This window comes from Cervus elaphus, chromosome 14 (assembly GCF_910594005.1).
Source record: "Cervus elaphus chromosome 14, mCerEla1.1, whole genome shotgun sequence".
NCBI lineage: Eukaryota > Metazoa > Chordata > Mammalia > Artiodactyla > Cervidae > Cervus > Cervus elaphus.
In genome coordinates, this window is record NC_057828.1 from 5,966,436 (window position 1) to 5,982,814 (window position 16,379).

Sequence of the window (16,379 nt, forward strand, 5' to 3'; positions counted from 1 at the left end):
CCCCCAGCCGCCACCTGTAACACGGCCCACCTCTCCCAGATCTCCAGGCTCTCCATTCACCTATTTCAACACCCCGGGGCCTCACCGAGGACCCTCCTCAATCTCCTAAATCTTCTGCTTTGTACACAAGGACTCAGAGATAAGTCAGTCTGGGAAAGTGAAGCTGGGGGGAGGCACCAAACTCCGAGTGGATGGAGCACAGCACAGGAAACACGGAAGGCGCACAGAGTTCCGCAGTGTCACCATCAAGGCGCCCTCACCTCCACTTCCTTCCTGTTCTGCTTGGCTGATGCCTACCTTCCTGACAGCAAACTACTGTTAATACCATGGTGTTACTATCCTGTGCTTGTGGCTTCATTTCATGTCTGTAACCTATCTCACTTCAGTGCCACAACTGCCTCTGAGTTGAACAAATGTTCAACTTCACAGTCTGAGAAACTGAGGCCTCAGAGAATCTAGGACTACAGTCAGAACTAGAAACAGAGCTTCACTCCTACGGCTCCAAGCCCATCCTTCTTCCCCACAGGCAGCCTTTCCCCCTTGATATGTAAGGGAGAAAGGCTTACATATCCTTGACATGGTCCTGTCTCCCTCTTCTACAGGAAATTTAGGAACAAGGGAGAAGACGAGACTCTATCAGACTAGTTAAACCTTTCAAGGGAGACAAGATGAAAATGATGAATTATTATTAAGACTAATGTCTATATGGTCCTTCATGGTTTACAACACGCTTTCATGGTCACTTCTCATTGGAGACTCAACCACTTTAAAGGCAGAAATTACACCCGTCCTCATTTAAGAGGTCGGAAGTGGAGACTCAAGAGTTTGAAAGGCCCTCCTGGTTAGTCAGTGAGAAAGCCCGGTTTAACCTGGGTCTTCAGAGGCTGAGAGGGTCTGCCATGGGCCCTGGAGCCTTGGGGGAGGCCGGCGGGAGGGCTTACTGCTGGTCCCAGATGACGAGGTGGAAGAGGTACTTGGAGAAGTGGACCCGTCGGGTCTGCAGGGGGCTGCACAGCTCCTTGCCGCCATGGCTGAGGGAGCAGGAGAGGTAGAACTCTTCATAGCTACAAGGGAAAGGAGGCAAGTCAGGACCCTGGCTCCTAGACGGTATCTCGGCTCCATTTCCATGCCAAGCTCCATTTCCCCCGGTAACACTCCTCTCGGTCTACGGGACTGGAACATGCAGCCAAGGGGCAGGACAGCCAGGTGGGATCTGGAGACGCGGGCTCTGGGAAAAGCAGCTCAGCCTGGGTGCCCCTGCCCGCTCTGAGGCTCCATGTGGAGCCCTGGTCTCTGCCCCCTTACTGGACGTAGCCCGCAGGCCCTGCCCAGGGCCAGCGCCAGCCCCAGGAGCCCCCGTCTCTGCCCCCTTACTAGACGCAGCCCGCAGGCCCTGCCCAGGGCCAGCGCCAGCCCCGGGAGACCCGGTCTCTGGCCCCTTACTAGACGCAGCCCGCAGGCCCTGCCCAGGGCCAGTGCCAGCCCCAGGAGCCCCGGTCTCTGCCCCCTTACTGGACGCAGCCCGCAGGCCCTGCCCAGGGCCAGCGCCAGCCCCGGGAGACCCGGTCTCTGGCCCCTTACTGGACACAGCCCGCAGGCCCTGCCCAGGGCCAGTGCCAGCCCCGGGAGCCCCGGTCTCTGCCCCCTTACTGGACGCAGCCCGCAGCCCCTGCCCAGGGCCAGCGCCAGCCCCAGGCCTGCGTGCACATCTGCGCCGGTGCGCCTGCGCGGGGAGGGGGGAGGCGTGGGAGGAGAGCGCGACAGATGCGGACGTGAATGCCAACACAGGGGGGTCCCTGCGCCGACAGGTGCCTGACAGAGGAGGGCAGCGAAGGCCCGGGCTCCCAGAGTCTCCCTTTGTTCTCCGCCAGTCGCCCAGAGGAATACATTAAGCTGGGAACAAAGAGAGCGGGGAAGGGGGCGGGGGTCCGGGAGGAGGGCGAGGTTTGGGGGGGGCCACAGGCCTGATCCCCTCAGGCCAACGGGGCCGGGGCCAGGAGGACCTGAGGACCACGCTAATGTCACCCCCACCCCCACCCCCCGCCTGCCCCCACTGGCCGGGAGGGACTCCAGACAAAGGGTCTGCCTCGCCCCTGCCCCGCCCACTGTGCAGGGGAGCGCGGTCACGGCGGCGGGAGGGTGCACTCAGCCTGGGAAGCCACCATCTGTCGCCACCAGCGTGTCCCCCGCCGGTCTTGGGTGGGAGGGGCAGGGATGCCTCTGCAGCCAGCACAGAGGGGAATGCCAGCCCCGGCCGCCGCTGCCCCTCCCCCGCTGCGTGTCCCTCTTCTGTGTCCCTCAGTGGGCACGTGGGGCACCACTGTGCCACAGATCCTGCATTTAGGGCCGTGGAGTCCCATGCAGACAGAAAGGCATCTGAAGCGACCCTCGGCTCGCTCCCTAGTCCCGGGCCGGCAGCCCGCGCTCACCTGGTAGCCCAGACGATCGGGATGCGGTGGGTAGCATAGACCGTGAAGGCCAGCGGCCCGGAGAGGTGGCAGGCCTCCTGCACCACAGCGTGCTTGCGGCTCCCAGGCGCCGCCGTCTGGAAGTCTGCGTTGAACGTGTTGCAATATAGCTCCACCAGGTCCAAGATGGCAGCCGTCAGAGCTTCCACAACCTTCTCTGTTTAAGGAAGAGGGCAGGAGGAAGAGCCCCGAGGGTCCGTGAGCCCCGTCGTGTGGACAAGGCACTGCCTGGGACCGCGGTCCCCAGCCGCCAGTCACCGTCTGTGCTGAAATGGGGGAAAGCAGGAGCAGGGCATATGCTGCTCATAAAATGAAAGATGCTCAGTTTTAAACACCGTCCTTGTTTATATGTACTGCTACCTATTTTGTGTTAAATGTCCTTTCTTTTAGGAAATAGTAGGAATAAGAGTTATCAGTTACTTGGAAGTCACTGCTTGGCAAAATAAGACTGACAATTGTATGTTGGTCACCCAAATAATATTTTTCAGTCCACAAAATCTGAAAGACTGGGAATCGCTGACCAAGAATCCTAGAGATATGAGCAACATATTTCTAGGATATAGGCAACCTTCTGCTTTAAAGACTTAAGAGGGAATCCTAGGGAAAAATTCTTTATGACCGTCTCCCCAGGCCCCTACTAAGTTGGAAACACAGGGCTTGTGAGCCTACAACCTATAAAAATTTTCCCATTTGGAAGCCGGGGCACTACGCCCACCCTCGCACTTACACCAACTCATCTCATCTCCCAGGGACACCATAGGAATAACTAGGAAAAATAATGCAAAAACATTCTGTGGAAAGAAATGTGCTCTCCAGCTGTGCCCACGCCTCATATAGGAAAACACACACACACAGGCAGACCTGGACCCATAAATCAAGGGAGCTGGGGAGAAAAAGGAATCTGGGCAGAGCCTGCGGTTTCACCTGCGAGAGAGCAGCCCCCTTACCTCGGTTTTCCCTCACGGCCAAGACGGTGGGATCCTGTTGGGGAGAAAGGGGGGGAGGGGAGCTTTAGGGCCACAGTCCTTTCCGTCACAGCTTTTCACAGCCGCCCTCATCCGGACCAGACTGGACCGAAATTCAAGGAGCAGAGGTTCCCCAGGGAGGATAGAGTAATAGTCTATACCAGATCCGTGTGACGGACAGTGAGCCAGAGCAAGGATACAGTCCTCGCATCCACCCAAACGAGCCAGGATACAGCCATCGCGTCCACCCAAACAAGCCCGTGTAGCCCTCGGGCCACTCGCGTTTAGATCGCAGCGCCTGCCGTGTGGCTGGCCCTGTCTGCACAGCACGCAGCCCCCGCCGTGGAGCGGCGAGTCCCTGGCTCGGGGAGGTTCTGGTCTTGCACCCACTGAGTGTGCGAACCGCCAGGCGGTGCCTCAGTGACTGAGCAGCCTTGGCCTGCGCTCCTGGCCTCAGTCCTGGCGGCAGGCCCCGGCCGCACTCAGGCTCGGGGACATGACAACATGCTTGGCCTCCATTTCCCAGGAACTTTGTGACCGAGTGTTCAGACATGAAAGGTGCAGGTAGAGAGAAGAGCCCTTCAGTCAGCAAACACCCCGCCACCTGGTTCCCGGGGCTACTCCCCTCCTCCCCCACGCTAGCACTCTGTGCCCCGTTACCTTCTGGATTTTAGGCTTCATTCGGGAAGGGCAGGGGGGCAGCTGGTTGAGAGCGCTGGTGATCTCAGGGGTTTCCACGGCGGCTAGGGCGTTGCAGATGGCCTTGACGGACTGGACCACCCTGTCGGCCTTCAGTGGGAAGTCCCCCTGCGGGAGGCAGCACAGTGAGGCCGGCAGGCCAGTGCTGAAGGGGAACGGGCTGGGAGGGTAACCAGTGGGACCCATGCTTTATTTTCAAACACCCAGCGTCAGCGAATATCACACAGCTCCTGATGAATTAAAGGAGCCGTGCCCACGTTCCCCAGGGCTTTCAGCCATCCTCACCGAACCTCGTCTTAGCTCCAGCCTCCCTCTGTCCGCTAGTCTGTTTATACTACACAAACACATGCGGGGTCTCACTGGGTGACGGGCAGTTTTAATAAAATCAATCCACAGAGAATGAAGAGCAAGGGGGCCAAATGCACTGAGGGCGCATTTGCACATGCAGCTTTATGTCTCCCAGTCGTGTTGAGGCTGTCCCGGAGGTCTCATGTCAGTCCCACAGCCGTGCCATGCCCTCTGCACCATGGCTCCAACGGTTTTCTAATCTGGAATCCCTTCACCTTTCCTGCCCTGACTACCTAAGTAAATGCAGATCACAGACTAGCTAAATTCTCACTTCCTTCCCAAAGCTTTCGCTAGCAATCCCCCTCTACATCACTCTCCAAAAGCCCTTGATTACCCAGTACCAACCTGTTCTGTCTAATAGCTTTATGTTAATATTTCATTTTTCTGGCAGGAACACAGGCTCCCGGAAGCCTGACACAATTCTTTTGCTTCTCCACCCACATTGGCCACTAACATAGGGCCAGACTAGTACAAAAAAGGCCTTCAGAGAACTCATCTCTCATCACAGTAAAGATCTAAGCAGAGGCTGCTAGAGCAGGGAGTCTGGCAGTCAGTGGAGGGGTGAGCTAGATACAAAGCTATATCTAGCTCCCCCAAAAGGATGATCACCATTTAAACAGTATCAATGAGACAGGGATTGTTTTTGAAGACCACTATCTGATTTTCTTCAACTTCACAGCATGTGGGGCACATGTTTATCCCCGTGGTTTTGAGGTTTAAAACTCCGTGTGAATCCGAGTGGGGAGAGTCCTGGCCCTTCCCTACCTTGGGGACCTTCCACCTCCGGATGGTTTACCACCTGTGACTCAGCACATCAGAGGTTCCTGGCCTTGCTCACAGGACATTCAAGTTCCGCAGCAGGGCAGCAACTCTATGTCTCTTAGCTTTGGAGATGCCCTACTCCAGAGAGAGGATCTGGGAGTGACTCCTGACCTGCTCCCACAGAGGAGCAGAACCCTCCTGAACACACCTGCCAGCCGCCAGACAGCCTGCAGTCTTGGCGTGCCCATGTGCTAGAGGAATGAAAAGTGCTCTGCTAATAGATTTCAGGGTCCGCTTCGGATCACTTTAGTGCTTGCTGATCCCGGGAGGACTGGGGGAGAGGAAGAAAGAAGTTTGGGGCCGCTAGGCCAGCTCCAGAATTTGTACTCACATCAGCCAACAGGAAGGCATCCACCTCATTGTGATAAGTGTCGAACAGAAGACTGAGGGCCTGCCTGGGGAGTTGGGGACAGGGAAACGTCATAGGAGAAGTCAGGACAGACCCAGTGTTCTGGAAGACCCATTTTCTCCCTCCTCCTCCTCAGCTCAGGAATCAGGCTCTGGTTTAAGGGGGTTTCCGCTCTACCTGTCTGTCCCATGAAGACTGAAGGCCAGAAGTCCCTTCTGTGGGCCCCCTCTTACTTGGAGAACGTGGTCAAGTACTAAGGGAAGGTACGTCACACACCCTGGAGTGGGGATCTTCTCCTGTGAGACTCTGGACCCCCACCCTTGACACCCGCAAGAAGCCCGGCCCCGGCAGAAAGGCAAGCGGGGTGCCTGCTAGGGCCCCCTGGCGGCCTCTGCTTGGCCCACATCCAGGACGGCAGCCACTCTCACCTGCTGATGGTCTGCTTGACTGGCCTCTCTTGCAGGTGGACGAGGTAGTTCAAGGAGGAGGGGCTCTGGTCATCATTCGCCTGTGTGAGAAGCACCCTGTTCAGAGAAGGGCGCTGCCTTTACCGCAGCCCAGCGCTCCTGCCCCAGGCCCACGCAGCGTGTTCCGTGTCGCCGTCTGCCCACCGCCTCCCCGTCCCGTGCAGCCCTCCACCTCCCCAGCACACACGAACCGTGCGGGCCAGGTCACTATGCACGGCCTTCCGCTCCATCAGCTGCAGCCGGATGTCGATGTCAAACTTGCGACAGTACTGAATATACTCGTGGCTGCCCAGGGCATGCTTGCTGGAGGGACAGGGGGACAAGGCCGTTAGCATCCTAGAGATTCAGTGGAACTTTCAAGGGAAGTGCACACCTTAGCCTAGGGGCGAGAGAAACGAGGAAGGTGGGGGCAGCATACCTGTGTTGAGCCCGCTACCTTGGCTGCTGGGAAGTGTCACGGTAGGGCTCAGGGAAAGAAATATGTCTGTCTAAAGAAAAGCACCTAATACAGTTAACCCCTGGTCTGTGCAAACACTAACTATCCTAGGTGTTTATTCCCATTATCACTGGTTCACCTCTAGGGGTGGAACTTCTGGAGAGAGTGGGGAACAGGGATTTCTCAGGGGCAGTGTTTAAACTCCATCCTCCCTGGTGGCTCAGACAGTAAAGCATCTGCCTACCATGTGAGAGACCCGGGTTCAATCCCTGAGTCGGGAAGATCTCCTGGAGAAAGAAATGGCAACCCACTGCAGTACTCTTGCCTGGAAAATCCCTTGGACGGAGGAGCATGGTGGGCTACAGTCCATGGGTTGTAAAGAGTTGGACACGACAGAGCGACTTCACTTTTCCTCTTGGCTCTGGTATATATGTGTGTTAGTTGCTCAGCCGTGTCCGACTCTGCAACCCCATGGACTGTAGCCCGCCAGGCTCCTTTGTCCATGGGATTCTCCAGGCGAGAATACTAGAGTGGGTTGCCTTTCCCTTCTCTAGGGGATCTTCCCTATCCAGGAATTGAACCTGGGTCTCCTGTATTGCAGGCAGATTCAATACCAACTAAGCCACTAGGGAAGCCCAACTTTGGTATATAGGATGCATCAGAAGCCAGCCTAAGCACAGGTGGTCTTAAGTCCCCCCACACTGTGGTCTTATGTCTCACAACCCTCACTATTACCATCTGGAGTGCCGAGGCCAACCAAGCAAACCCACCAAGATATTAAGTGGAAGTATCCCCAACCAATCAAAGCTCTGCTTCTCACCTCCCTCTGTGGGTCGTGTGACTGTGAATAAAAATATAATCTCTACAGACTACCTGCATGCCATTCCCCTGCTCAGAGGACAACACACGAGACCTCTGTGCCCCTCCCCAACCCAGGTTCCAGAGAAGGCGCACTAGGGGGTCCCCCGGTGACCCAGCCCCAAGTCAAACCTTGGTCAGAAAGGAAGCCCGGGAGAAGGGCAGACTGAGTCCCCCCTGCAGGCCAGCTCAGCAGGCCTGGGCCAGGTCCCAGCAGCTGGGGAACAGAAGCCGGAAAGGGACTTCCTTCCTCAGCAGAGCTGGGAGTCTAGGCCAGAAATGGAAAGGAGAGCAACGCAGAGGGCTCTGTGCAGAAGCTGACAGAAATGCCCAGGCCCACGGCCAGGCCAGGCCACTAGGACCTAAGTGGGTTTTCCACATCCAGAGGGGCCAAGCCTCTGAACTGGGTGGCAGCAGAAACCTGGGGGTGGGAGCGGCTGGGCGGGGCGTGGGGCTGGCGGGAGTGACCGGGAGGAAGGAAGAGGTGGTGGAGGTGGGGGAGGTGGCAGGAAACCCGGGCCTCCCCTGGGACGGTCTCAAGGTTCTTATCAGGGCAGCCTGCATCCTGGACGGCCACTCCCCCTCAGCGTCAGCCCCTCTGCTAGGCCAGGGGAGGAAACCCAGGGCCTCCTGGGAGCCAGCAGCCTTCTGGAACCCCCGGAGGGGCCTTTCCACCTTCACTCAAGGCAGCTATCTGTGCTCAGCGGTCTGGGCTGTTCTGTTACATGAGAGGGAAGAGACGAGCCCTGGTGAAGGAGGGGGCTCCTGGACCAGGAGTGACGGACACAGTCCCCGGGGAGCGCGCCTGACTTTCTCTGTGGAAGGCCTTCCTCTGCGTGCATTCAAGGTAGAGGGAGACAGGCTTGACCCGAGGACCAACCGTCCTGCTCCACCTCACCTGCGACACTCCCCCTGCGTCTTGGCAAGACGTCAGAACCTGAGCGCTTATCCACCACCTCTGGACTCGGGCTGAAGGACTAGGGGCCGTAAAGGAAGTGACAGTATCCAGCTGACCTGGGTCCTCTCTTTGGACTGGTCCTTCTCTGGGAATATTTAGGGATTGCTCATTGGGGCGTTCTCATTCATAACCCTTGCTACATTTTACAGAAGAAGCTGAGGGTCAGAGTCTCACAACCCGTAAGAGGCAGCCAGACCCCGACCAGCTGTGCTCAGGTGCCCGTGGTGCCCACCGCTTCTTCCAACAGTGGCAGGGGCTCTCTGCCAGGAGCCCCTGAGTCTAGGGCCCCTTTTATTCTTCTGGGGGAGAGTAAGTACACGTTGAGCTGTGCTCCCTAGAGTTGTGCCATGAAGGGCCCTGCCCTCTGTTTTCCTGTTGAGGGCACAGAGACCAGGAAGTGCCCACAGTACCCCTAAGACGCCAGCCAAGAACGGCGCTAGCCACAGATCAGGCATCCCTCCCTCTCGACCTGCATGGAAGGGAAGGAGCAAGTGGCGGTGTTCCCCGCGCACCCCTCAGCCCTGAGAGGCAGCCTCTTCTCCCCGTTCCCAGCATCGGCTGCACCCGGTGGCCAGGGATGAGGGCAGCAGGCGGCTGAAGCTTGAGGGGGAGGAGATCTCTCTGTTTCCTGATCCGCTGACCTCTGGCTGATTCCGCAGCCCCCCACACAGCCATGCCACCCGAGGGGCACAGCCCCCTCTCTGCCAGCCCAGCCCCCCAGAGCCCGGCGCAGTGGAAAGAAGACTGGTCCCCATCAGACTTTCCAGTGAGGCCGCTTGCTGCAGCGGGCACCGAACGGACAGGCGCTGGAGGCGCGCCTCTGGTGGGGAGGACAGCCAGCCCCACATGCCAGCAGGGCAAGGGCTCGCCGGCAGAAAGGGGAGGAGAGCAACTGTGGTTCCTACCCCCAGCCCCGCAGGGCACTCTGCCCAGTCCTCCTCCTGCCCCCGGTCGTAAACACTGCACGTAATCTAGGGGCGGGAGAAGCATAGCCCCCCACCCCCTACACACATCTCTCCACGTGCAGAAGTCTGCAGGCAGATGTGATCTTTGCCCAATCCCAGTTCCAAGCTCTTTCCACAGCAGATTTGTCTCAGGAAGCCGGCCAAGCCCTCTGGAAGACCGAGCTCCTGGGGAAAGCGCAACGTGGCTGAGAGTATGCCCGGAAAGCAGGAGTCCGGCCTGCGCCCAGGCCTTGAGCCCAGCGCCACCCCTGCGAAGGCCTCTCATGACCCTGCGACCCAGAAGGCACGTGCCACCTCCTGCCCGCTTGTCCCCACCCGCTCGCTCACTTCTGCAGGAACTCCTCCAGCCCACAGGGCTTCAGCACGAAGTCACCCACGTCGACGTCCCTCAGTTCATCACGGGTGTAGCACAGGGTCTGGTAGATGAGCAAGTCTACGGTGGAGGAGCCTGAAAGGGGTGAGGTGGGGCGGGGGGAAGGAGGGGGTCACTGGGGCAGGCGGGGCCCAGCCCGAGCCCCCGAGCCCTGCAGTGCCATCACCAGCCAATGAAGCAGTTTGGGGTTTCAGAAGTCACCCCTGCCCCACCTCCGAGGACGCCCACGCCGCCGTCCCCACAACTTACAGTTGCAGGTAAAGGTGAGTGGCTCCCGCAGGCTGTCACACAACACAGTCACCTTCAGGTTCACCTCATCCCCGAGATGCTCCGGGCTCGGGGTGACAGCGCTCCAGACATACCCGGTGAGGGAGTAGTCCCGGACGTCAGAGCCGGATCGGAGGCTGGGCAGGAAGAGAGGGGAGGATAGCGGCGGACAAGACGCCTGCTGGGACCTCCGTCCTGAGGCCCAGGGGTCCCTCCGGCCCCACCCGCCTGCCGCCCTCCAGGTCTTCAGGCCGGGATGGGGACACTGGGGAAGCATCTCTGCGAAACCTTGCTCCTGACACATTTGTTACAGTTGCAAAACGTTTCTCAAGCTGAGTTGAACATTAGTGACAGTTCTAAACAACACAGCTTTCCATAATAAGTTCCGAGGAATATTTTTCTGAATCCATTTCCTTTCTCTTTTAGCTCCAGATAAGATTACACCAGTTATCACCATCTGGGGTATATTTGCTCCTAAGGGCAACTGCTCCTGAAGTGATTGGAATAATTTGTTAGAGCAAAGTTTCATGCTTTTTGTCCAAAATGTGAAAATTCTAAGACTCCAAAAGAGCCTACAAACACTGGTTGCAGGAAGCACCCCATAGTTATAATTGAGATCTATTACATGTGCTCTTCTTCCTCCCTAGAAAGTTCTGAAAGGAGTGAGTTTTCTCCCTGTCCCACAGCCCTCCCTAACCCCATCGTTAACTCTTACACATCCAGCATGTGGCAAAATGCAGCAACTTCCTCATCTCTCTCCTCTGAGACCTCAAACAGCTCATGGCCATTGGCGATGGCGTGGGGCCGGGAGCCCACCTTTAAGAGAAGAACAGCTGACTCAGAGCCTTTCCCTCATCATCCCCTTCCCACAGGCTGTTCCTCGATGCAAACTCTTAACCTCTAGGTGTAAAGACTTCCTGGTGAAAGGGGCATAGGAAAATGTGGGACTTTCAGGAATATATTTATCTACTGTCCTGGGAGACTAAGAGCCAAGTTGAAAAAGCACTTGAAGCCTTGGCTGAGTTTGGAAGCCTGGATGAGATGGACGTGAGTGTGGCCAAACCTCCTTCTGGAGAGGCCAGTGTCTAATAAGCTCAAGCCTGCAGGTCAGGCAGCGCCCAGCTCGCTGGATCCCGGGGCCGACTTTCTGGGGGGTGCTCCCAGAGGTGTGGCGGGAAGCTGAGCGGACAGCTGTTTCCCCTGTCCCAGAACGGAAATCAGTGCAAGCAGGTTGCCCAAACAGTCCCCAAGGAAGCGGGGCCCTGGGCAACGCTTCAACATCCACAGCAAGCCCTAGGGACCCAACACAGAGAGAGACTGAGACCATAGATGGAGGCGATGACTCAGACACACGTGCCTTCCCGGTCAATGCTGTTTGGGGAATAAAGTGTCAAAGCAGCTTTCTGGGCAGGAAAGGACCCGCTAAAAGGGTGAGCTCCTCCCGGCTCTGGAGTCTGCTGGTCCCCACAGCTGGAGTGTCAGGGAGCCTGCCTGAGCCCCGCTTCTGGTCCAAGAACGCGTGTGTGCCACCGGGGATTCTGACAGGACCTCCACCACAGGGCTGTCCAGTCACCCAGAGAGTTTTAAAGCAGCCCTCCAACAAGGCCCGCAGCACAGCCGCAGGGGGAGGAAGTGGAGGAGGGGCTGGTGCAGGTCTGGCCTGACAGACCTGCCCAGAGCCCCGGGGGAGGCCACCCCAAGGGCACGAAGTGAGGCTCAGACGGAGTGCAGGCCGAAGTGAGGCTCAGACGGAGTGCAGGCTGGCATCAGGTGAAAGCGCCGCTTCCGAGAAGCCGCGCCAGTCGACTCACACCAGCCCTCACCTCTCAGCCTGCCCGCCCCGCCCCGGGGCAGACAGCAGCAAGTGAGCTCCTCGTTTGAATATCCAGAGCTTTTCCTCTGAGTGACCCTCGCTCACTGGCCTCGCCCCTCTGGGTGGGCGTGGAGGGTGTGCAGAGAGGGGAGGGCAGTGTGGGGGCAGCTGGCACGGGAAGCCCTGGCCCTGCCAAGTTCGTGCCGTGTCCCAGTCAAAACAATAGTGCCCCTGTCAGCAGCTCACCCACAGAAGTGAGAGCGATAGAGTGACAGAGACAGAGAGACAGAGACGGAGGGTAGGGGAAGGCAGGGGCAGAAAGCAGAGCCGCGGTGAAGGGCCACTTACAGGCCCTTTCAGTACCACTCACGGGCTCCATCAGAAAACGAAACAAAGCCACTTACGTTTGCCCGGCCGGCAGGCCCTGGGGGCATCGCCTGATGCTGGCTGGGGGCACCTGCAAGGCAGAGGCTGGCGGCAGGGGTACCAGGCTGGCACTTGGAGCCAGCAGATTCCTTAGCTGGCCCCGCAGCCCAGGGATGAGGAGGGCTGCTCCGGCTGGAGGCCCGGCGAAGGCGAGGAGGTGGTGTGGGCCGGAAGCCGGAGGGGGTCCCGCTCCTGGGGTGAGCCCCCGCACCAGGCTGGGGTGGGGAGGACCAAGTCCGCATGTCCCTCTAAGACCTGGCAGGAGCTCTGCTTTGCCCTAGCTTCTTCAAGGAGACTCTGGACCAAGTTTCCCCCAAGAATTCTGATAACACACAGGGGATGTGGGAAGGGTGAGGGCTGGGGGCGGGGAGGGAGCCACAGGGGCGCCCACCTACCAGGGTGGCCTGACTCAGTGCGAGCAGGCCCGGCTGTGGGGGAGCAGACTCTCCCTGTCCCTATAAATAGCAGGAACAGCCCCACCTCTCGGAGCCGGGCCTTTAAAAAGCCCGGCGCCCTACAGCTTATCCCAGGAGCTGCCTCTGCTCTGGGGGACTCTCTTAACCAGCACAGGAAGGAAGGATCACGTGGCTTTTCCAGAGTCGTGGAGGATCCCAATTACTGGGACGTAACATGGGAAAGCCCCAGTGTGTCCGTGAGACAATGGATAAGGAGAAAACAAGGATGGAATGAAGTGGAACGCCATTAGCACAGAAGTCATCAGCCACAGGGTGCCTCTTGACTCCTCTGGGGCCAGGGTTTCCAGGCCCCAAGCGTGAAACGCAAAGCAGGCTTCAGGTCCTGCCCTGAAGGAGACACTGCTGACACTTTTTAAACCAGAAAAAAATCAAAGTTGCCCTGGAACCTACCCTGTGCTTCTGCGTAAATACTTTGCTATTTTATACTATGTACTGATAAAAGTGAAACTATTATTGTCATGCTGCATACTTTTTTCTAAATATTTTCACTGCAAAATGAGATGGATGATGGTGATGATGGCCCAACAACATGAATGTACTTAATGCCACTGAATTGCATACTTACGACTGGTTAAGAGAGTAGATTTATGGGATGTATATTTTATCCCAATGAGAGAGAGAGGCATGTGTGCGCACAGAGGACAGGGAGGAGACAGCGGGGCAGAGAGACAGAGACAGGGAGAGAAGTGGGGGAGAGACCACAGAGAGAAAGTGAGCAAGAACAATGCAGCTCTGGGGTGAGAGGGAACAGGGCCCTGCACCGAGGCTCATCAGGCAAGACGCCGGGAGGTCTGGCCAGGACTGGGACTCTGTGAACGCTAAACATCGGTCAGTCTCGTGACCGAACCCCATCGTCACGCAGCATTTTTGGCAGAGCAGAAAGTCACAAAGCAGAGGCCATTCGGCCATGGGGTCAACGCTGCATCTCCTCACCCCAGGTCTCCCCTTATATCACAAAGCGGGCATTCAGAAATGCCCGCACCCACAAGGGCCGCTTGGCCGGGACACACGAAACTTGGCCCTGAAAAGGAGCTGTCTCTCCTGGCATCCCTCTTCCCTGGGGGACAGTGTCAGAAGCAGAGGCAGGAGCGGACTGAAGGGGCGAGGGTGGAGCAGGCCTGCATTTGGACAGCGAAGAAGAAAGAGGGGCTATTCTTTGTTTCTGAAGGACAAGGGGAACGGGCACAGAAGAAACACAGAGGTCCTCACCGGAGCTGCAGAAATGCGGCGGTTCTTGCCGGGTGCTGCGTTTTTCCTGTTGGCGTAGCGGGAGGCGTATGTGCGGGGGGGCACCTGGGGGGGCATGGTCTTGCTCCGGGCCACGGGCTTCCCAGGAGTGTCCTTGGCAAAGTCCAGGGGCCCCCGACCCTCCTTCCAGCCCCGGGTGGCATCCCGCAGCATCTCTGCGTCGTAGGTCGACTTCAGGTTGAGTCGTGTGATGGCATCGTTGATGCCGTCGTAGTCCACGGACCCCAGCGGCCGCCCCGGATTCCCACCTCCTGGCTCCTCCTCCTCTTCTAGGATCCGGGGCCCCAGCAACTTGCCTGGAGGTTGTTCAACCAAAGACAAAGTGTTGATGTCACTGGGCTGGGAAACCTTGGAAGAGGAGGGGGACCCCTTTCTGGGAGGCAGGGGAGGAGTGTCCCAGATAGAGACTCGGGGAGGCAGAGGAGGTGGGGACAGTTTCTTAGAATAGTCTTCTCTGTCCCTTGGTCCTGGGGACAAAGAGAGCCCCCTATCTGAACCATCAAAAATGTAGAGATAGTCTTCGGCCAGGGAGCCTTTGGGCCAGGGATCTGGGCCAGGCTGGGAGCCCTGGGAGGTAGAGTGGTTGGGCAGCCCTTCCTGTGGGGAGACTGAGTTGTAATTGAGGGTAGGATCGGAGCCAGAAAGACCACGTAAGAGCTTGAGGTCCTTCCGCCTTCCCGCTGGCTTGCTGTAGAAGTCCAGGACAGGCTCATCCCAGCTGATCAGAGAGGGGTCTGCGTTCCGCTTGGCCCTGCTTTCCTCCTTGTCGTGCCGAAGCCGGGAAAGCGCATCGTACTCCATCTGCAAGGCTTCAGCCATGGCCAGTTCTTTGCGGCTGATGCCTACCGACTCCAGGGACTTCCAGTGTTCCCCACTGCCCTGAGTCGAAGACATGGTGAGGATGGGGGACAGAGCAGACAAGGAAGTCTCCTACTTCATGGCAACGTCTGGTCTGCAGGATTGTGGCATGGTGTCTGGGCACCTGCAAGGGAGGGGTAAAAATATCAGTCATTCAGTCTCAAAAAGAGATGTGTCAGTAATCTGACTGGGCCCTAGAATCTGGGCCACTGTCTGTTTCTTGAGTGTCTACAACAGATGGAAAGAAACAGGAAGATGGAGAAAAAAAGAGATACCAGGACAACTTTATGTATGTGTTATACCCATCCACCCTTCCATTCATCCATACGTGTTTCTATCTCTGGTCCCTAAATCCCATCTTCATCTTGCTCACAGGTACCCCTAACCCTAAGGAAAGGGGAGGCACCTTGCATCAGCAAAGACAAAAAGATAGAGACAAGGGCTCTTCAGTCAATTTAAAGAGGACAGCTGTCCAACATGAACGGACCTAGAGATGATCATAATAAGTGAAGTAAGTCAGAGAAAGATAAGTTCCATAATGATATCACTGATATGTGGAGTCTAAAATATGATGCAAATGAACGTATCTGTGAAACAGAAACAGAGGCACAGACACAGAAAGCAGACTTGTGGTTGCCACGGGGGCGGGGGTGGGGAAGGCTTAGGAGTTCGGGATTAACAGATGCATCAAAACCTGGAAACCCAGTGTCCATCAGCAGGTGAGTGGATTAAAAAGTGTGATACGTCCACACAACTGAATACTACTCAGCAACAAAAAGGAGTTAATTACTGATACATGCGATAACATGGATGAATCTCAAAATAACTATGCTGAGAAAAAGAAGTCAGACAAAAGATTATGAGCATGTAGTATTCCATTTATATAAAATTCTGGAAAAGGAAAACTAATCTACAGTGAAAGTACAACTGTTACTTGCTTACTCAGTTGTGTGGACTCTTTGCAATCCCATGGACAGAGGAGCCTGCCAGGCTCCTCTGTCCATGGAATTCTCCAGGCAAGAGTACTGGAGTGCGGTGCCATTCCCTTCTCCTAGGGATCTTACTGACCCAGGAATTGAACCTGCGTCTCCTGCTTTGGCAGGCAGAGTCTTTACCACTGACCATATATTTGTATGTCAAAATTTATGAGGTTGCACACTTTAAATACGTATAATTTACTGTATATCAATTATACTTCAATAAATCTATAATGAAAAGTACGCTAAAGCCCAATGAAACAACTAGTCAGACTGCATGGAGATCCTCCCCAAACACATCAATACAAGCAATAAAACAAAATTGGCCAACAGGTAAGACCCAGGTGCCTGATGAAGGGAAGGTGTGCCAAAACTCTTGATTTCCCTCAGCCTTAGGAAACCAAACAGGAAGATCACACACACACATGCCTGGCCAGCTGCCTCTGCTGTGAGCAGCCCCGTTCATTTACTCCAGTGTTGGCTTCCTTCTCCTTCAGGAGCCGTGAGATGAAACGGCATGAAGACATGGTCGTGATGACAAGGTTAGCCTGGCCCAGTGGTTCTCAACCCTGGCTGCATATTAGAAACACTGGGAGAATTTTTAAA

General features: G+C 56.7%; 1 protein-coding gene across 3 annotated transcripts in view; it reads right to left on the reverse strand.

Annotated features, from left to right (window-relative positions):
- PIK3C2B (phosphatidylinositol-4-phosphate 3-kinase catalytic subunit type 2 beta) overlaps positions 1-16,379 on the reverse strand; it is a 67,393-nt gene that overhangs the window by 32,944 nt on the left and 18,070 nt on the right. For 2 of the 3 annotated variants that reach the window (XM_043922834.1, XM_043922833.1), the window contains 11 exons: positions 13,900-14,920; positions 10,691-10,791; positions 9,958-10,112; positions 9,663-9,783; positions 6,310-6,421; positions 6,080-6,159; positions 5,634-5,697; positions 4,094-4,240; positions 3,416-3,449; positions 2,430-2,625; positions 942-1,064 (listed from right to left, as the gene is read on the reverse strand). In XM_043922834.1, the coding sequence (XP_043778769.1) occupies positions 942-1,064; positions 2,430-2,625; positions 3,416-3,449; positions 4,094-4,240; positions 5,634-5,697; positions 6,080-6,159; positions 6,310-6,421; positions 9,663-9,783; positions 9,958-10,112; positions 10,691-10,791; positions 13,900-14,832 (2,066 nt within the window). In that variant the 5' untranslated portion in view covers positions 14,833-14,920. Of the gene's footprint in view, positions 1-941; positions 1,065-2,429; positions 2,626-3,415; positions 3,450-4,093; positions 4,241-5,633; positions 5,698-6,079; positions 6,160-6,309; positions 6,422-9,662; positions 9,784-9,957; positions 10,113-10,690; positions 10,792-12,192; positions 12,746-13,899; positions 14,921-16,379 lie in introns of those variants that run through there. The other variant, XM_043922835.1, reaches the window with a different exon arrangement.